This window comes from Triticum urartu, chromosome 3A, assembly GCF_056163025.1.
Source record: "Triticum urartu cultivar PI428250 chromosome 3A, HENAU_Tu73, whole genome shotgun sequence".
Lineage (NCBI taxonomy): Eukaryota > Viridiplantae > Streptophyta > Magnoliopsida > Poales > Poaceae > Triticum > Triticum urartu.
The window spans coordinates 2855331-2877948 of record NC_141875.1 but is presented as its reverse complement, the minus strand read 5'-3'; the positions used below and the strand labels follow the sequence as shown (position 1 = coordinate 2877948).

Below are 22618 nucleotides of genomic sequence, written 5' to 3'. Positions count from 1 at the left end.
GTGTTGTTTGCTTATTTTGATGAATCTATGGCTAGTAAAATAGTTTATAAACCATATAGAAGTTGGAATACAGTAGGTTTAACACCAATATAAATAAAGAATGAGTTCATTACAGTACATTGAAGTGGTGATTTATTTTCTTATACTAACGGAGCTTACGAGTTTTCTGTTAAGTTTTGTGTTGTGATGTTTTCAAGTTTTGGGTAAAGATTCGATGGACTATGGAATAAGGAGTGACAAGTTCCTAAGATTGGGGATGCCCAAGGCACCCCAATGTAATATTCAAGGACAACCAAGAGCCTAAGCTTGGGGATGCCCCGGAAGGCATCCCCTCTTTCGTCTTCGTTCATCGGTAACTTTACTTGGAGCTATATTTTTATTCGTCACATGATATGTGTTTTGCTTGGAGCGTAAATTTATTTTGTTAGATTTGCTTTCTGTTATTTAGAAAAAAAATTGCATCTTTTATTTCAATAAAAGTGGCATTAATAATCTTTACTATGCCTATGTTACAAGTATACATGTTGCTGTTTGAAAACAGAAAGTTTACCGCTGTTGCAATAATTCCCTAGAAAATTCATAATGTGATAAAATGTTGAAACCTTTTGCATATTAAGCTCTGATAAATTTACTACAGTGGGAATTTTATTTCATAATTTTTGGAGCTAGGGAAGTATGGATGTTGCACCATTATTTACAGACTATCCTGTTTTGGCAGATTGCTGTTATGTTTGCATTGTTTGCATATGTTTGCTTCTTTAATGATTCTATTTGAGGATAGGACTATTAAATATGCAGAGGCATTTAGTATGCAATGTTGAATATTAATTTTAGTGGTTTTCTACAGTAGAGTATGATAAGGTTTTTGCAATGGTTTATACTAACTTATCTCACGAGTCCTTGTTGAGTTTTGTGTGGATGAAGCTTTTGAGATTTAGGGAGACCGTGATATGAGAGGAATTAAGGAGACACAAAAGCTCAAGCTTGGGGATTCCCAAGGCACCCCAAGATAATATTTCAAGAAGTCTCAAGCATCTAAGCTTGGGGATGCCCCGGTTGGCATCCCACCATTCTTCTTCAACAATTATCGGTTAGTATCGGTTGATCCTAAGTTTTTGCTTCTTCACATGATGTTTGCCATTCTTAGAATGTCATTTTATTTTGCTTTTGTTGCTGTTTGAATAGAATACCAAGATCTGAAATTATTAAATGTTAGAGAGTCTTCACATAGTTGCATAATTATTCGACTACTCATTGATCTTCACTTATATCTTTCAGAGTAGTTTGTCATTTGCTCTAGTGCTTCACTTATATCTTTTAGAGCATGGTGGTAGTTTTATTTTGAAGAAATAGATGAACTCTCATGCTTCACTTATATTATTTTGAGAGTCTGAATAGCATGGTAATTTACTAAAATCCTAATATGCTAGGTATCCAAGAATAATAAAATTCTCTTATGAGTGTGTTGAATACTATGAGAAGTTTGATACTTGATGATTGTTTTGAGATATGGAGGTAATAATATCAAAGTCTTGCTATTTGAGTAGTTGTGAAATTGAGAAATGCTTATGTTGAAGTTTCCAAGTCCCATAGCATGCACATATGGTAAACGTTATGTAACAAATTTGAAACATGAGGTGTTATTTGATTGTCCTCCTTATGAGTGGCGGTCGGGGACGAGCGATGGTCTTTTCCTACCAATCTATCCCCCTAGGAGCATGCGCGTAGTGCCGAGGTTTTTGATGACTTGTAGATTTTTGCAATAAGTATGTGAGTTCTTTATGACTAATGTTGAGTCCATGGATTATACGCACTCTCACAATTCCATCCTTGCTAGCCTCTTCGGTACCGTGCATTGCCCTTTCTCACATTGAGAGTTGCTGCAAACTTCGCCGGTGCATCCAAACCCCGTGATATGATACGCTCTTTCACACATAAACCTCCTTATATCTTCCTCAAAACAGCCACCATACCTACCTGTTATGGCATTTCCATAGCCATTCCGAGATATATTGCCATGCAACTTTCCACCATTCCGTTTATCATGACACGTTCATCATTGTCATATTGCTTAGCATGATCATGTAGTTGACATAGTATTTGTGGCAAAGCCACCGTTCATAATTCTTTCATACTTGTCACTCTTGATTCATTGCATATCCCGGTACACCGCCGGAGGCATCCATATAGAGTCATACTTTGTTCTAGTATCGAGTTGTAATCATTGAGTCGTAAATAAATAGAAGTGTGATGATCATCATTCAATAGAGCATTGTCCCCCCCCCCCAAAAAAAGAGAAAGGCCAAAAAAAGAGAAGGCCCCCCAAAAAGGAAAATAAATAAAAGGGGCAATGTTACTATCCTTTTACCACGCTTGTGCTTCAAAGTAGCACCATGATCTTCATAGTAGAGAGTCTCTCATGTTATCACTTTCATATACTAGTGGGAATTTTTCATTATAGAACTTGGCTTGTATATTCCAACAATGGGCCTCCTCAAGTGCCCTAGGTCTTCGTGAGCAAGCAAGTTGGATGCACACCCACTAGTTTCTTTTGTTGAGCTTTCATACATATATAGCTCTAGTGCATCCGTTGCATGGCAATCCCTACTCCTCGCATTAACATCAGTGGATGGGCATCTCCATAGCCCATTGATTAGCCTCGTTGATGTGAGACTTTCTCCTATTTTTGTCTTCTCCACATAACCCCCTCATTATTCTATTCCACCCATAGTGTTATATCCATGGCTTGTGCTCATGTATTGCGTGAAAGTTTATAGGTTTGAGATTACTAAAGTATGAAACAATTGCTTGGCTTATCATCGGGGTTGTGCATGATGAGAGCATTCTTGTGTGACGAAAATGAAACATGACTAAACTATATGATTTTCAAGGGATGAACTTTCTTCTGCCATGTTATTTTGAGAAGACATAATTGCTTAGTTAGTATGCTTGAAGTATTATTATTTTTATGTCAATATGAACTTTTGTATTGAATCTTTCGGATCTGAATATTCATGCCACAATTATGAAGAATTACATTGAAATTATGCCAAGTAGCACTCCGCATCAAAAATTCTGTTTTTATCATTTACCTACTCGAGGACAAGCAGGAATTAAGCTTGGGGATGTTGATACGTCTCCAACGTATCTATAATTTTTGATTGCTCCATGCTATATTATCTACTGTTTTAGGCAATATTGGGCTTTATTTTCCACTTTTATATTATTTTTGGGACTAACCTATTAACCGTAGGCCCAGCTCAGATTTGTTGTTTTATGCCTATTTCAGTGTTTCGAGGAAAAAGAATATCAAACGGAGTCGAAACGGAACGAAATCAACTAGAGAAGTTATTTTTGGAAGGAAACCTACCAGATAGACTTGGACCCTACGTCAGAAGATGAAGGAGGTGCTCACGAGCGTAGGGGCGCGCCCACCCCCCTGGGGCGCGCCCCCCTGCCTCGTGCCCCCCCCTTCGGTCCACCGACGTAGTCCTTTCACTCATATATACCTACGTATCGTAAAACTTCCAGGGGCACAATAGATCGGGAGTTCCGCCGCCAGAAGCCTCCGTAGCAACCGAAAACCAATCTAGACCCGTTCCGACACCCTACCGGAGGGGGCAATCCCTCTCCGGTGGCCATCTTTATCATCCCGGTGCTCTCCATGACGAGGAGGGAGTAGTTCTCCCTCGGGGCTGAGGGTATGTACCAGTAGCTATGTGTTTGATCTCTCTCTCTCTCTCGTGTTCTTGAGGTGATACGATCTTGATGTATCGCGAGCTTTGCTATTATATTTGGATCCTATGATGTTTTCTCCCCCCTCTACTCTCTTGTAATGAATTGAGTTTCCCCTTTGAAGTTATCTTATCGAATTGAGTCTTTAAAGATTTGACAACACTTGATGTATGTATTGCCGTGCGTATCTGTGGTGACAATGGGATATCACGTGATTCACTTGATGTATGTTTTGGTGATCAACTTGCGGGTTCCGCCCATGAACCTATGCATAGGGCTTGGCACACGTTTTCGTCGTGATTCTCCGGTAGAACTTTGGGGCACTCTTTGAGGTCCTTTGTGTTGGTTGAATAGATGAATCTGAGATTGTGTGATGCATATCGTATAATCATACCCACGGATACTTCAGGTGACATTGGAGTATCTAAGTGACATTAGGGTTTTGGTTGATTTGTGTCTTAAGGTGTTATTCTAGGACGAACTCTAGGGCTGTTTGTGACACTTATAGGAATAGCCCAACGGATTGATTGGAAAGAATAACTTTGAGGTGGTTTCGTACCCTACCATAATCTCTTCGTTCGTTCTCCGCTATTAGTGAGTTTGGAGTGACTCTTTGTTGCATGTTGAGGGATAGTTATGTGATCCAATTATGTTATTATTGTTGAGGGAACTTACACTAGTGAAAGTATGAACCCTAGGCCTTGTTTCCTATCATTGCAATACCGTTTACGCTCACTTTTATCACTTACTACCTTGCTGTCTTTATAATTTCAGATTACAAATACCTTTATCTACTATCCATATACCACTTGTTTCACCATCTCTTCGCCGAACTAGTACACCTATACAATTTACCATTGTATTGGGTGTGTTGGGGACACAAGAGACTCTTTGTTATTTGGTAGCAGGGTTGCTTGAGAGAGACCATCTTCATCCTATGCCTCCCACGGATTGATAATCCTTAGGTCATCCACTTGAGGGAAATTTGCTACTGTCCTACAAACCTCTGCACTTGGAGGCCCAACAACGTCTACAAGAAGAAGGTTGTGTAGTAGACATCATCCGCCAAATACTTGGGGCAGTTCCGCTTCCAGTGACCAGTCTATTTGTAGTAGAAGCACTGAGTCTCAGGCTTTGGTCCAGACTTGGGTTTCTTCTCCTGAGCAGCAACTTGTTTGCCATTCTTCTTGAAGTTCCCCTTCTTCTTCCCTTTGCACTTTTTCTTGAAACTGGTTGTCTTATTGACCATCAACACTTGATGCTCCTTCTTGATTTCTACCTCTGCAGCCTTTAGCATCGCGAAGAGCTCGGGAATAGTCTTATTCATCCCTTGCATATTATATTTCATCACGAAGCTTTTGTAGCTTGGTGGTAGTGATTGAAGAATTCTGTCAATGACACTATCAACAGGAAGATTAACTCCCAGTTGAGTCAAGTGATTATGATACCCAGACATTTTGAGTATATGCTCACTGACAGAACTATTCTCCTCCATCTTGCAGCTATAGAACTTATTGGAGACTTCATATCTCTCAATCCGGGCATTTGCTTGAAATATTAACTTCAACTCTAGGAACATCTCATATGCTCCATGACGTTCAAAACGTCGTTGAAGTCCTGGTTCTAAGCCGTAAAGCATGGCACACTGAACTATCGAGTAGTCACCAGCTTTACTCTGCCAAACGTTCTTAACGTTGTCAGCAGCATCTGCAGTAGGCCTGGCACCCAGCGGTGCTTCCAGGATGTAATTCTTCTGTGCAGCAATGAGGATAATCCTCAAGTTATGGACCTAGTCCGTGTAATTGCTACCATCATCTTTCAACTTTGCTTTCTCAAGGAACGCATTAAAATTCAATGGAACAATAGCACGGGCCATCTATCTACAACAACATAGATAAGCAAAATACTATCACCTACTAAGTTCATGATAAATTTAAGTTCAATTAATCATATTACTTAAGAGCTCCCACTTAGATAGACAACCCTCTAATCATCTAAGTGATCACGTGATCCATATCAACTAAACCATAACCGATCATCACGTGAAATGGAGTAGTTTTCAATGGTGAACATCACTATGTTGATCATGTCTACTATATGATTCACGCTCGACCTTTCGGTCTCAGTGTTCCGAGGCTATATCTGCATATGCTAGGCTCGTCAAGTTTAACCCGAGTATTCTGCGTGTGCAAAACTGGCTTGCACCCGTTGTAGATGGACGTAGAGCTTATCACACCCGATCATCACGTGGTGTCTCGGCACGACGAACTTTGGCAACGGTGCATACTGAGGGAGAACACTTTTATCTTGAAATTTAGTGAGAGATCATCTTATAATGCTACCGCCAAACAAAGCAGAATAAGATGCATAAAGGATAATCATCACATGCAATCACTATAAGTGATATGAAATGGACATCATCATCTTGTGCTTGTGATCTCCAGCTCCGAAGCACCGTCATGATCACCATCATCACCGATGCGACACCTTGATCTCCATCGTAGCATCGTTGTCGTCTCGCCAACTTTGCTTCTATGACTATCGTTACCGCTTAGTGATAAATTAAAGTAATTACATGGCGATTGCATTGCATACAATAAAGCGACAACCATATGGCTCCTACCAGTTACCGATAACTCCGTTACAAAACATGATCATCTCATACAATAAATATAGCATCATGTCTTGACCATATCACATCACAACATGCCCTGCAAAAACAAGTTAGACGTCCTCTACTTTGTTGTTGCAAATTTTACGTGGCTACTACGAGCTGAGCAAGAACCGTTCTTACCTACCCATCAAAACCACAATGATAGTTCGTCAAGTTGGTGATGTTTTAACCTTCTCAAGGACTGGGCATAGCCACACTCGGTTCAACTAAAGTTGGAGAAACTGATACCTGCCAGCCACCTGTGTGCAAAGCACGTCGGTAGAACCAGTCTCGCGTAAGCGTACGCATAATGTCGGTCCGGGCCTGAGGGAGTCCTGGATTAGGGGGTGTCCGGATAGCCGGACTATACCTTCGGCCGGACTCCTGGACTATGAAGATACAAGATTGAAGACTTCGTCCCGTGTCTGGAAGGGACTTTCCTTGGCGTGGAAGGCAAGCTTGGTGATACGGATATGTAGATCTCCTACCATTGTAACCGACTCTGTGTAACCCTAGCCCTCTCCGGTGTCTATATAAACCGGAGGGTTTTAGTCCGTAGGACGAACAACAATCATACCATAGGCTAGCTTCTAGGGTTTAGCCTCTCTGATCTCGCGGTAGATCTACTCTTGTACTACCCATATCATCAATATTAATCAAGCAGGGCGTAGGGTTTTAACTCCATCAAGAGGGCCCGAACCTGGGTAAAACATTGTGTCCCCTACCTCATGTTACCATCCGCCTAGACGCACAGTTCGGGACCCCCTACCCGAGATCCGCCGGTTTTGACACCAACATTGGTGCTTTCATTGAGAGTTCCTCTGTGTCGTCACTTTTAGGCCCGATGGCTCCTCCGATCATCAACGATGATGCGATCCAGTGTGAGACTTTTCTCCCCGGACAGATCTTCGTGTTTGGCGGCTTTGCACTGCGGGCCAATTCGCTTGGCCATCTGGAGCAGATCGAAAGCTACGCCCCTGGCCGTCAGGTCAGATTTGGAAGTTTAAACTACATAGCGGACCTCCGCGGAGACTTGATCTTCGACGGATTCGAGCCGCAGCCGAGCGCGCCGCACTGTCACGATGGGCATGATCTAGCTCTGCCGCTGAACAGTGCCCTGGAGGCCACACCCGCATCAGCTCCGACCCTTAATTCGGAGCCAACTGCACCAATCGAGGATGGGTGGTTGGACACCGCCTCGGGGGCTGCAATCTCTACGACAATCGAGCCGAACACCAGCCCTATTCTCTGCGAAGCCCGTGACTCCAAGGAGCCGGACTCCTCTCCACACTCCGAGCCCTCCGCGCCCCTACCAATCGAACCCGATTGGGCGCCGATCATGGAGTTCACCGCCGCGGACATCTTTCAGCACTCGCCCTTCGGCGATATTATGAATTCACTAAAGTATCTTTCTTTATCAGGAGAGCCCTGGCCGGACTATGGTTAACAAGGTTGGGATGCGGATGATGAAGAAATTCAAAGCCCACCCACCACCCACTTCGTAGCCACTGTCGATAATTTAAACGACGTACTCGACTTCGACTCCGAAGACATCGACGGTATGGACGACGATGTAGGAGATGAACATGAACCAACGCCTATAAGGAACTGGACAGCCACCTCATCTCATGATGTATACATGGTGGACACACCCAAAGGAAGCGACGACGAGGAACACAGGGATGCAACGAGGGATCGTTCACTCGAAAAGCAATCAAAGCGGCGACGTAAGCGCCGCTCCAAGCCCCGCCTCGATAGAGACATCAGCCATACAGACCCATCCATAGAGCAGGACGAGCCGGCGGACGATGAACATGCCTTCGAGCAACCGTCCGAACAGGGCAACTTGGATAAACAAACCGAACACCCCGTCCCCGGCGAAAACAACAGTCCGGACAACCTTACGCCGGATAGGCTCATGGAGCAGAAGAACCTCCACGAAGGGCTCATCGCTACTGCACGTAGCCTAAAAAAGCAGAAGCGGAAGCTCAAAACTGCGGAAGATGCACTCAGAATCAGATGGAGCAAAGTACGCAACACCGCAGACAAATATGGCGGCAGTCATCTCACAAAAAGCTATGCAAAGCGAAAGCTACTGCCTGAATTTGACGAGGAGGCCTTAGAGCCCCCGCAGTCAAAAAATAGGAAAGCCACCCGGTCGGATAGACGACCACATGGCCAGCATGGAGCGGCAAGCGGCGACGCACACAAGCCGGCACGCGATCCACCAAAGGATCCGCATCAAAAAGATGGCCCAGCCAGATTTATCTACGGGCCAAGAAAGCATTCTCTAGTAAGTAATGCAACACAACAAATATCCGAACATCACTGCACACCCAAATACAGGGGTGCCGCACACCCCCTATGTTTCACTGATGTGGTGCTGGACCATGAATTTCCAGCGGGATTCAAGCCCGTAAACATAGAGGCGTACGACGGAACAACAGACCCTGGGGTCTGGATCGAGGATTATATCCTCCACATACACATGGCCAGAGGAGATGACCTCCACGCCATAAAATACTTACCCCTCAAGTTTAAGGGCCAGCCCGGCATTGGCTCAAAATCCTTCCCGAAAACACCATTGAAGTTGGGAAGAGCTTGAGGATGCTTTCCGGGCAAATTTTCAAGGGACCTATGTCCGCCCTCCGGATGCAGACGATCTCAGTCACATAATTCAACAGCCCGGAGAGTCAGCCCGGAAATTCTGGAATAGATTTCTTACTAAAAAGAATCAGATAGTCGACTGTCCAGACGCCGAAGGCCTAGCAGCTTTTAAGCATAACGTTCGAGACGAATGGCTCGCCAGACACCTCGGCCAAGAAAAGCCAAGAACAATGGTCGCATTAACAAGCCTCATGACCCGCTTTTGCGCAGGAGAGGACAGCTGGTTGGCAAGATGTAGCACCAGCGACCCAAGTACATCCAAAGTTAGGGATGGAAACGGAAAACCCCGACGCAACAAGGACCAGCGCCGGAATAAGAGAAACAGCCCAAAGAGCACGGCGGTCAACGCCGGATTCAAAAGCTCGCGGCAGAATCAGAGAAAGCCGCCCCTCAAGGATAACAGGGACGAGCTATCCAACTTAAAGAAAATCTTGGACAAGATATGTCAAATACACAGTACTCCCGGGAAGCCTGCGAACCATACCCACAGAGATTGTTGGGTTTTCAAGCAATCTGGCAAACTCAACGCCGAACACAAGGGGCTCGACACACCAAGTGAGGACGACGACGAACCCCACAAGAAGAGCACTAGGAAACAAAATGATTTCCCACATGAAGTCAAAACAGTAAACTTACTTCACGTGACGAACAGAATGGCGCCAACAGAGATACGCGCCATACGGCCTATCCCAAAGGAGTCTCGCCAATGGTTGTTAAAACCGATCACCTTCGACCATCAGGATTACTCTAGAAGTATCCGGAACGCAGGCTGGACTGCCTTGGTATTAGATCCAATGATCGGCGCACTCCACTTTACAAATGTCCTGATGGACGGCGACAGTGGTCTAAACCTATTATACCAGGACACAATCCGCAACATGGGGATAGACCCAACAAAAATTCGCCATACCAAACCTCCTTTCAAGGGGTAACGCCAGGCCCGGATGCCCGTTGCATGGGTTCTCTCCGGCTAGAAGTTATGTTCGGCTCCCCCGATAACTTCCGTCACGAACAGCTAACTTTCCACATCGCCCCATTCTCAAGTAGCTATCAAGCACTGCTGGGACGCGAAGCTTTCGTCCGCTTTAACGCAATACCACATTATGCATCTCTCACGCTTAAGATGCCCGGTCCACGAGGTATCATCTCATTAAAGGGAAAACATTGAGTGTTCCCCCCGCGCGGAAGACAGTGCGGCTGCCTTGACAGCCCCACAATAAAGCGGCTTCACCAGCCAAAGCACCTAAACAGGTCGTCAAGACCACGGACACGGCTAGACGAATCCGGCATAAACATACAATTGATAAAGGCTTAATAGCCGTATACCCCTGTACTAGGGGCTCCGCGCATATAAAACAAGAGACAATAAAGCTCAATTTTACCCATTTCGATTTATACTTCGTTTATTTAGTATAACTCATGTTCGGCACGATCTTTCCTAAACTAAGTTCCTCTCTTTTACAGATGAACACCATGCTACGCCCGTCCGGGATACGGCACAACGGAGACACAGGCGCAGACGTGCAGCAGGGACCCGTTCCAAGGATTCTTTTCAAATTAAGGCCCTGCGTAAACCTTTTTTACTGTCTCTTGTTGATACACATCCCCTGGTTTCTTGGTATAACCAAGGAGGAGGCTGGCGTTTTGGCATGTGGCCACGTCAGAGTTTTGTGCGTACTTGGACACGAGGGGCTTATTACTAAGGGCGTTATCCCGCCCGCCCTCATAAAGACCGAATACCTTAGGGAGTGTTCGACGTCACGAGTTTGGCCTTATATGCATCAGCTCCGAATCATGTCTTTGGTCAATGTTGGGTTTGCCCGGCTCCTGTGTTTTGCTACCTTACGTTCCGCTCTATTGTCTAAGGCGGCACCAGGAGAACTACTGCGATTGTGCCCCGGTTCAGCCAGGCGAGCACCTCAGTAGAGAAAGCCGAAAACTGACTGTCATGATATAGCGTGAGACTGGTCAACCACTCGATGACTTACCGGAATCTTTAGGATTCCTCTGCATTAACGAAGGGCCGCTTCCCGGCCAGACACATACGCGCCCCGAGTTCGGGCGAGCGCAGGCGCCACCAGGGGCTATATAAGTAGCCTTACTGTCAAACTCCTATGGCTAAGTGAAAGTGATAAAGCATCATAGTCCGAATGCCTAGTTCGCTGCGCTATCACCTCCTTTGTAGGACCAAGACGTTGGATCAAGTGTGAAAATGCGCCTTCTGCGAACACCCCCGCATTATGTGCGTGGGGGCTAAAGCCGACGACTGCCATCTTTCAGATTATATATACATATATGTTAAACGGCCGCACAAGAGGTATTATAATACTTGCAGGCACAAGTATAAAAAGCTTCTACAATTTATCAAAATATTGTTTTACAATAATATATGCTATTCGAATATAGTATCATTGGAGCACTGCGTCTCTATTAAACGAGCACCTTGCAGAACTTCCTGAAAATAGTACTCGGCTTCCATCCGAGTCTGGGGATGCAACAGCGGTGGCCTCCATTTCCGCCCAGTATGTCTTCACACGGGCAAGAGCCATCCGCGCACCCTCTGTGCACGCTGACCTCTTCATCGCATCGATATGCAGCGCCGCACCAAGGAACTGCTGCACTAAGTTGAGATAACTTTTCGGCTCCGGCCTCTCTGGCCACAGATGACTCATGACATACTTCATGGCGAGTCCCGACAACCTATTTAGCTCGGCCCATTCGGCCAAACGATCGGCTAATGACAGTGGACGCTCCGGATTGTGGAACTGCGACCAAAAGAGCTTTTCCACTTCGCGATCTTCTTGATCTCGGAAGTGTTCGGCCGCATCTGTGGCACTCGCTGCCAAATCCAGATAGCTGTCCGCCATACTCCACATCCGGTCTAACGGAGCATGTTTAGAATCACAGAACTTCCTCTGCAGCATAAAGGGCTTTCTAGTCGTGATCTCTCCGGCCTGACGCAGCTCCTCCTTCATAGCTCTCATTGCAGAGCGAGCATCCTTGGCATCGGAAACGGCCTTCTCCAGGTCCGTCTGTTCCGCCCGATCTTCTTTTTCAAGAAGCTTGCAACGGTCAGCAGCGTTCTTCAGCTTCACGGCCATCTCGGCCATTTCCTTCTTGCTTCGGCAGTGAGCAGCCTGTTCGGCTTTCAGCTCTTCAATTGCCTTTCCAGCAGCCGCATCACTTTTCCTGGCTTGCTCCTTGGCTCGGGCAAGTTCCGCCTGAAGATTCTCCATGGCAGCAGCACCATCTGCATCAAGCGCACACATCGTAAGATACTGGCATAAAGCTCCTCTTACCAGGTGCCGCCGGAGGAATTACATACCTTGTGCCTCGTCAAGCTGCTTGTTGACAAGCGCGATGTCGGCATCTGCCACGTCAAGTTGCCGCTTTAGCTCGGCAAATTCGTCAGTCCGGCTTGCCACCGGACACTTCGTCACCTACGTATGAAGGCGGCATATTAGACCTGGGATTATGATCCTCTGTGCGCCGTCACTTTTGACAACGCACAGAGTCTCAGGGGCTACTATCTACACAGGGCACATCTTATTTATGCGCAACTGTCCAAAAAGGGTACATTATTTTGCGTACCTCAAAACCTGTCAGCAAACTCTTGACGGCCTCGTGCAATCCGCTCTCCGTGGATGAAATCCTCTCAATCACCGTACCCATCAATGCACGGTGGTCCTCTGAGATAGATGCTCGCCCTAGCAGATCCTTCAGCTCCTCCGACCACGCACCAGACGGCGCCGGACTCGTCCGATGGCCCTTTTCGAAGGTCGGACGCGGAGGGCTTTGGGGCGGCATATGACTACCTTCCGGCCCTGCCAGATTCGAAGAAACCCTCCGCGACGATACCTCAGGGTCGCCCTCCTCGCAAGGCGGTACGGCAGGGGGAGGCGTTCCGCTCTCCATCATCTCCGGAAGAAGATCCCCCGAAGACGAGCTCTGCTGAGAAGGGATAAGGTCCGAGCTACAAGGTAAATTTGCGATTACTTTTCTCAGATATAAAGCAAGGATTTCTCTCGTTTCTTAAAAATAAAACTCCTCTCTACTTACGGCTCGGTGGAGGGCTGATCCCCTTGAGGGCATAATTCGGCCGAAGTATCCCCCAGCACAGGACCCTCTGGCGAAGATTTCTTCCCCCGCTTTGAGGCCATGGTCTCCGGGTCTTCAGAGGCGGTCCTCTTCTTCCCCCGAGGAGAGGAATTTTCGATTCCTCCCTTCCGGACAACCTCCTTCGAGGAGGATGTAGCTTACTTGTCCCCTCCCTCGCTTTCCTTTGAAGGCACAACCTCCAACATCCTGACTAGCACGGGACCCGGCGTGGTCTCGGGGAGGGGGGCCGGACACCTGATTAGCTTTGCTTTCGCTATCCACTCTTGTTTAAAGGATAGCTCTTTTAGGGGCAATTTTATGATAAATATACGGATAGCGAGTCCGGGCACAAGGCTACTTACTTGAGTATCCGGACGATTGCAGCTCAGACCTGCGTCCTCCGTAGAATCCGGACACACTACTTGTGGTCCGAAGAATAATTTGTACATCTCCACGGGCGTCATGCCAAGAAAATGTTGGAGAACTCGTGGTCCCTCCGGGTTGAACTCCCACAGGCGGAGGGGGTGACGTTTGTAGGACAGAACTCGGCGAATTAACATAACCTGTGTCACCACGACTAGACTGATGTCTCTTTCTAGGAGATCTCGGGTGCGGCCCTGCAACAGGGGCACGTCCTTTGCCGACCCCCAGTCCAGCCCCTTAATGACCGATGACGCCAGTCGTGGCGGGGGACCCGAGCGGAAAGCAGGCAGCGCCACCCACTTGGTGCTCCTGGGAGCTGTGATATAAAACCACTCTCGTTGCCATAAGCTGGATTCCCCTTGAAAAGAGCCCTCGGGCCATGGAGCACCAGCATTCTTGCTTATAAAAGCACCTCCGCACTCCGCGTGCCGTCCCTCGATCATCTTCGGCTCTACTTTGAAGGTCTTGAGCCATAGTCCGAAGTGAGGAGTAATACGGAGGAAGGCTTCACACACGACGATGAATGAGGAAATATGGAGGATGGACTCCGGAGCTAAGTCGTGAAATTCCAGCCCATAATAAAACATGAGCCCCCTCACGAAGGGATCCGTCGGGAAGCCTAGCCCCCGAAGGAAGTGAGACATGAACACCACACTCTCACCAGGCTTGGGAGTGGGAAAACCTGCCCTTGAGCAGGCAGCCTATGCGAGATTTCGCCGGTCAAGAACCTGGCCTCTCTCAACTTCAGCACGTCCTCCTCCGTGACGGAGGAGGGCATCCATCGGCCTCGAAGGTCGGAACCGGACATTGTCGAAGGTCCGAAGCGCCTGAAATCTGGAGCCTTGGGTGTTGGAACTCGAGGCGAAGGGCGAACTCGTTTGAGATTGAAAGAAAGGAGTAAGGCCTTGGTCTCTTTATAAGAGGTTGAATACCAAGGGCCCTCCCCGTGACCGTTTGGGACTCGCCTTTGATCGAGAAAACATACCAACGGGTACGGTTGGGTTACCCACGCCCGTATTGATGAGAATCCCGGAATAAGGGGACACGATCTCTGCTTTGACAAGACGTGCCAAGGAAACCGCCTCGCTAAACGCGTTGAGGTGGGATAGTAAAACGATTCAAATAAAGACTTGGCCGTGGTGTGATGTCACACTACGGAATACGTCAGCAGATTAGATTTGTGTAAATATTATTCTCTCTATGGCAATATGTGGAAACTTATTTTGCAGAGCCGGACACTACCTTTGTGTTCAAAATCTTCTATGAAGTACTTGGAGGAGGAACCCGCCTTGCAACGCCGAAGACAATCTGCGCGCCGGACTCGTCGTCATTGAAGCCTGGTTCAGGGGCTACTGAGGGAGTCCTAGATTAGGGGGTGTTCGGATAGCCGGACTATACCTTCGGCCGGACTCCTGGACTATGAAGATACAAGATTGAAGACTTCGTCCCGTGTCCGGAAGGGACTTTCCTTGGCGTGGAAGGCAAGCTTGGCGATACGGATATGTAGATCTCCTACCATTGTAACCGACTCTGTGTAACCCTAGCCCTCTCCGGTGTCTATATAAATCGGAGGGTTTTAGTCCGTAGGACGAACAACAATCATACCATAGGCTAGCTTCTAGGGTTTAGCCTCTCTGATCTCGCGGTAGATCTACTCTTGTACTACCCATATCATCAATATTAATCAAGCAGGACGTAGGGTTTTACCTCCATCAAGAGGGCCCGAACCTGGGTAAAACATTGTGTCCCCTGCCTCCTGTTACCATCCGCCTAGATGGACAGTTCGGGACCCGCTACCCGAGATCCGCCGGTTTTGACACCGACAGGGCCGCTTCATCCAACAATACCACAGAACCAAAGTATGACATGCTGGTAAGCAATATGACTTGTATCGCCCACAGCTCACTTGTGTTCTACTCGTGCATATAACATCTACGCATAAAACCTGGCTCGGATGCCACTGTTGGGGAACGTAGTAATTTAAAAAAAATCCTACGCACACGCAGGATCATGGTGATGCATAGCAACGAGAGGGGAGAGTGTCGTCCACGTATCCTCGTAGACCGTTAAGCGTAAGCATTATGAGAACGCGGTTGATGTAGTCGTACGTCTTCATGATCGACCGATCCTCAGTACCGAACGTACGGCACCTCCGCGTTCAGCACACGTTCAGCTCGGTGACGTCCCGCGAACTCACAATCCAGTAGAGCTCGAGGAAGAGTTTCGTCAGCACGATGGCGTGGTGACGATGTTGATGAAGCTACCGCAGCAGGGCTTCGCTTAAACACCGCTACGGTATGACCGAGGTGGATTGTGGTGGAGGGGGGCACCGCACACGGCTGGGAGAGATCTTTGTGATCAACTTGTGTGTCTAGAGGTGCCCCCCTGCCCCTGTATATAAAGGAGCAAGGGGGAGGCCGGCCGGCCCTTGTTGGCGCGCCTAGGAGGAGGAATCCTCCTAGTAGGAGTAGGATTCCTCCCTTTCCTACTCCTACTAGGAGGGGGAAAGGCAGGGAGAGAAAGAGAAGGAAAGGGGGGCCCCACCCCACCCCCTTCTCCTTGTCCAATTCGGACATGGGGAAGGGGGCGCGCTGCCTGCCCTAGGCCGGCCCCTCTCTCTTTCCCTTATGGCCCAACAAGGCCCATTAGTCCCCGGGGGGTTCCGGTAACCCCTCCGGTACTCCGGTAAAATCCCGATTTCACCCGAAACTATTCCTATGTCCAAATGTAGGCTTCCAATATATCAATCTTTATGTCTCGACCATTTCGAGACACCTCCTCATGTCCGTGGTCACATCCGGGACTCCGAACTACCTTCGGTACATCAAAACATATAAACTCATAAAATCGATCGTCACAGAACTTTAAGCGTGCGGACCCTACGGGTTCGAGAACTATGTAGACATGACCGAGACACGTCTCCGGTCAATAACCAATAGCGGAACCTGGATGCTCATATTGGTTCCTACATATTCTATGAAGATCTTTATCGGTCAAACCGCACAACACTATACATTGTTCTCTTTGTCATCGGTATGTTACTTGCCCGAGATTCGATCGTCGGTATCCAATACCTAGTTCAATCTCGTTACCGGCAAGTCTCTTTACTCGTTTCGTACGTAATACATCATCCCGTAACTAACTCATTAGTTATCATGCTTGCAAGGCTTATAGTGATGTGTATTACCGAGAGGGCCCAGAGATACCTCTCCGACAATCGGAGTGACAAATCCTAATCTTGATCTATGCCAACTCAACAAGTACCATCGGAGACACCTGTAGAGCACCTTTATAATCACCCAGTTACGTTATGACGTTTGGTAGCACACAAAGTGTTCCTCCGGTATTCGGGAGTTGCATAATCTCATAGTCATAAGAACATGTATAAGTCATGAAGAAAGCAATAGCAATAAACAAACGATCAAGTGCTAAGCTAACGGAATGGGTCAAGTCAATCACATCATTCTCCTAATGATGTGATCTCATTGATCAAATAACAACTCATGTCTATAGTTAGGAAACCTAACCATCTTTGATCAATGAGCTAGTCAAGTAGAGGCATACTAGTGACACTATGTTTGTCTATGTATTCACACATGTATTATGTTTCCGGTTAATACAATTCTAGCATGAATAATAAACATTTATCATGAAATAAGGAAATAAATAATAACTTTATTATTGCCTCTAGGGCATATTACACTTGCTGAAGTACCATGCAAATGAAGCTAAAGACAACATTATTGACCTTGTACGGGAATATCTTAAGTGCATCAAATAGGTTGTCTTAGTCTGTAACATATAATTATTTCGATCATTTCTCTCTGTGTATACATGGTTGAGTTAAATTTTGAGTGAAGTGGGTTTCAGTTATTTTTATGATTGTTGCAGGCTATCTTTTCTATACATACAAAGTTTTATATGTATTAAATTTACATGTGCAATAAAAAGAAATTTGTATCTGCAAAATTTGATATGCATTGTATTGATGTGCACATGAAAAAAAGGCCCGTGGCAACGCACGGGCATTCTACTAGTTATCTTACATTTCGGGATGGAGGGAGTAGCTGACAATTCCACCCTCAAACATAACAACAATACAATACTATAGAAAGGCAACCTCATGCAGGATGGGAAAAAGGGAATTGCTGGTCCCTACAAACAAGCAACCAATGACAAAAGCACAACACAATGTCCAAAAGCACAACACCACGTCCAGCTACATTGAACGGACACCAAGAACTACAGGAATACACCTAGTACCATATGACAAACTTCCTACCTACCCCCCCCCCCCCCCCCAATCCAAAATAAGTATCACAGTTTTGAACTAAGGTTAGTTCAAGCTTAGTTCAAAACTGCGACACTTATTATGGACCATAGGGAGTAGTTTTTTCAGTCCACTAGGTATGTGCCCATGTGTTGCCACGTGGCCATTTTTTTAACACAACAAAAAGATCATATGAAAAAATCTTGACGCAAAGAAAATAGACAAAATAAGATTATGTTTTCCTCATAAAGTATATAGTTTCTAGCTAGTTCTTAAACTAATAAAGCAGGAGTGTTCCTATGATAAATCTACTTTATTGGGTTAAAAATATAAGAGATTGATTGATATTTATTTGCTTCTGGCCGTGAATTTATTGCTATATATTGGGTTACTAAAGATGTCTGACAGACACCAGGCTTTACGACTAGAAATGATTTATTTACAAACAATGAATTTACTATTATACATAGATTGATCTAATTTATTGGGTTATCAAATATTGGTTTGGTGAGAAGTAGAAGGGAATGAAAACCAAGGAAAATCAATGGCGGGTACGAGGTTGGATGAAGGCGGGAGAAAAATTAGTGAAAGATGAAACCTTATGTTCTTTTTTAAGTAGTGTATAGTATAGAGATAGAGAGTAGAAGAGAAGAGAAGATATTTTATTTTCCTTTTTGATTGAGGTAAAGAAGAGACACGTAAATAGTTTCACTCAAAATAGGTGTTTGGGTCTGAGATGCGGTAGGATCCTGGACCCACGGCTCATGTGAACGCCAGCTCGCTCGCCATTACTCGTGGTCCACACATTAGATAGAGGCCTGCCCATGCTGGTCTCATTCCAGGTTATAAGCCCATATTGTATTTTGGATTCCACTAAAATAATCTTATATTTTGGATCAAATTTATTTAGATCATAGATTTAGCTAACAAAATATAATTATGGGCCATACAAATTATATCATTGATTTTGTATTCGAATGAAATTTTCAACGATATTACTTTGACTACATTTATTTATAGTTTATTAGGTAAATTTACGGCCAAAGTTAGACCCAAAATATGAAGAACACTAATAAACATGGATAGAGTAAGTAAGCCAAGGCGGACAGTGAGAAAGGGTTTTATGGGGCCAGTATGAATCATTCACCATGTGGCTGTAACCAATGGGCCCAATGGAGTTTGTATGACTGGTGGGGGTTTTTTTTTTTAATTTTCGTACAGGCTAAGATATGAGAAATTGCTTTTGGAGGCGTCCAAATGCAAAATTCAAAATTCCTGAAAATTCATATTTTTACACTAAAAAATGAAAACGATTACAAATATAGATAAAGGCGTAATGCACAAGTGTGTAAATTTCAAAATGAAATACGTTGAAATGAGGGTTGTGCAAAAAAACCAAATCTGAGGTTTTTTGACACATAATATTATTCATCCTTCCAGACCATGATTTTTTCTTTTTTGTACATGTCGCATTTCGACATATTTCAACCTGAAATTTTACACGCATACACCTCACATCCTTGTTTACTTTTACATGTTTTTTTTAAGATTTTCTGAAACTGGAAATTTTGAATTTGAATTTTTCAAAAATTCGGACTCCATGGAGGCCGAGATCCAGAACACCACACTCCTAAGATATTCATTTCTTTTAGTTTATATAAACATGGGACATTTGCACACACTCATAATACTCACCCCTGTGTCACGTATCATAAAATGCGCACATGTATTTGATGGCCGCACATATGTCAGTCAGATAGACGATAAGCATCTAGCGGTCCAGTAATCCGCTGGGGGTACAGATGGATGTACGGCTGTGCAGGCATGGTGGCGTGGATCATGCATGCAAGAAAAGATTCCTTGCGATGTACATATCACTTCACCATGGCGTACAAGTGAAGAAAAGTCTTTTACTTTCCAATAATGAGAATCAAGGAGAAAAGGCATTCTCAAAAAGAAAATTGATGAGAAAAGTCTTGAGATTTCAAGCATGCTATTTAACTATATCACACCCATATGATTCTGCAAGTAACAGCCAGACAAGGTCGCAAAATAAAGTTTCTGGAGGTGCTAGCAAATGTTAGATTTCTTGTTGTTAACTTCTTTTTTTCTTGTTGCTAACTTGGACAACCATAATTCATATACCTGAGTACACACATATAAATGTATAAACTAATGTAGTGATATTGTTCATCACCCAGGTGTACAATAAATTATTCTTCACCCGAGGTAATCTTACGATGACTTCATGATTAAATTACATTTGGAATTCAAATAGTTAAATTCCTATTGATTCACTACATAAAATTTGGCATCAGAAAATAAAAATATTGGTCATAAGAGAAGAAAATTTGTAGTTTATGTATATTTTACACTATGTTTTTATATTTGTAATTTTACGTAACATAAAATATTTTTTACGGCGATTATATGTTTTCTCACGGTCTCTTTTACATTAGAAATAAGACAAAACTTACAGAACGTAAAATTATGGTGCATCGATGGTAAAATAGAGGGGGGGGGGGGGTGGTGAAAATTATTCCTCATCCAGGGTGACGAATAGTCAATCGTATTTATGAACAATGTATGGTGGGAGAAAGCGCCCGAGAAAACGGACATACAGATAGGGGCACAAACATTTTTCTTCTCTAAAAAAGCCTGGCTCTCAATTTGATTGGAATTGATAAATAGTTCATGACATGGACAAGGAAATCCCGGCAGCATCTAACTACTACTCCCTCCGTCCCAAAATATTCACCCGCAAACATAACCACAGTACAGTAATACAGAAAGCTCAACCTTATGCAGAGGGGAAAGCGGAATTGCAGGTCCCTACAAAAACACAACACAACGTCCATCTTCACAATGACCATGGAAACAGAAGATGCAAAACTTGAGCACGGATTTTTCTTTCTTTTTGCAAACATATATCCAACAGATTAATGAGACAAAACGGTATACTTTGTTGACCAAAGTATAACCTTGGAGTTAGGGCAAGACCGTAGATGGTACAAACCAAAATATATGTATGGTGCAGTACAAACATGCGTACGTATTCTCTTACACAGTGAGTAGTGAGTAGCTAAGTAGGTTTGCAGTCTAGTGCTCTCTCTCACACACACACGCACACACTAGCTAAGTAGTTCAAGGAAAATAATTAATAGGAAGATTAAAAGGATGTTAGTAAACACTTAGTACACACGAGCTATTAGTTACCTAGAGCTTAAGGTTAAGATCAAGCTGACGCTGCATCTGCTTGTCGCCGCCGTCGTCAAGGGGCGCATTTGGCCATCTCGCCGGCGCCCTAGTCGTTATGGTTGCCGGCGGGTCGTCGTGGTCGGCTGGGAGGTAGAGGTGGGCGTTCCAGCTTCCGACCCTCTCCTTCTTGTGCGCGTTCTGGTGGCCCCCGAGCGCCTGCGACTTGACAAACTTCTTCTCGCAGAAGAGGCATGAGAACAGCCGCCTCGATGATCTCGCTTCACAGGCGCCACCATGGCCATGGACATAGCCGTTGTCCCCGGCAGCAGCGAGGTCGTCTGCTGCAGCCCAAACAGAGGAGGATGGAGGTGGTGGCATGGGGGCCAGCGTCAGAGACAGGTCTAAAGAAGATGGTGCGCCATGGGGAGCCTCCATTGGAGAAGATGGGGAGATATTTGCAGGCCAGCCCGGCTTCTCGCCTTCTCCAATGGCGTTCACTCTCTAGCCTACTGTCTACTGCTAGCCAATGAGGTGTGAGACGTTTATAGATGGAAGCGTACAACTTGATAAATCTGGGGCCACATTATTGTGTGGAGGGCCAAGGTCCACCATGGGTGCCCACCCATCCCCACCGGGTACAGCAACTCACGAGGAACACGAGCTCAGAGGGACGTCGAGGTGGTGACAGCTCGGTGGTCATTTCTGCGTGCGTTTGTTGGTCCTTAATTATTCTTTTGTGGAAAGGTCAAAACCATGGCAAAGCCTTACCTGAACTATGGTTCCGCGAAATCCCTGCATCTGCCGAGCACTTGTTTCCTCGCTCCATGATTTTTAACTGCAGTTCCGCGTGCTCCGAGAGTGTGCCGTGGAGCGGAGGGACTCAGAACAGGCCCTAAGTCCGGACCAAGAGATTACATATATTAGCAAAAAAGAGGGTTGCAGCAATGCCAAATCATAATCTTGGTCCTATGTATGGGGGGCATGATGATGAGAGGGGTGGTCATCTTTAAAATTTGACCTTCATCTTACGGCTCTTCCATAAGTCATAGAGGATGTCGTGATCGTGCACTCGAGCTGGAGTGAATCTTTGGAGGGGTAGGGAAGGAGGGCGTGACAGTGGGTTCCGGCGTCTCTTGACGGAGGTTGCACGTACCGGTCATTTCATTGTGCATGACAAAGACCTGAACTGTGATCACTTAGAAGCATGGATGCGACAAATGGCTCTTCCCTCCGAAAGTGCCTTTCTGCTCCCGAGCTCATTTGAGCTCGGTGAACAGTAAAATCGAAAAAAATTAAAAAAAAATTCAAAAATTCCAAATTTTTTTTGGAAGAAACATTGACAAAAGTTCTAAGTGCTTGAAAAATTCACCATGAAATCACATTCCTGTAAAGCGTGGCAAAAAAAACAAATTCAGTGCTCCAAAATGCTTTTGAAAGTAGCTTTTTCAGAGTACTGATTTTGTTTTTTTTTTGCCACGCCTTCTAGAAATGTGATTTCATGGCGAATTTTTGCAAGCACTTAGAAATTTTGTCAATGTTTCTCCCAAAAAAATTTGGATTTTTTTAAATTTGTT

At 45.3% G+C, this 22618-nt stretch overlaps 1 protein-coding gene across 1 annotated transcript; it reads right to left on the bottom strand.

The window, feature by feature from the left end:
- Positions 1 to 20834: 20834 nt before the first annotated feature.
- Positions 20835 to 21543, bottom strand: LOC125547485 (uncharacterized). The gene has a single exon (XM_048711344.2). The coding sequence runs from the start codon at positions 21477 to 21479 to the stop codon at positions 21063 to 21065; it is 417 nt and encodes a 138-aa protein (XP_048567301.2). The 5' UTR covers positions 21480 to 21543; the 3' UTR covers positions 20835 to 21062.
- Between the last annotated feature and the right edge of the window lie 1075 nt (positions 21544 to 22618).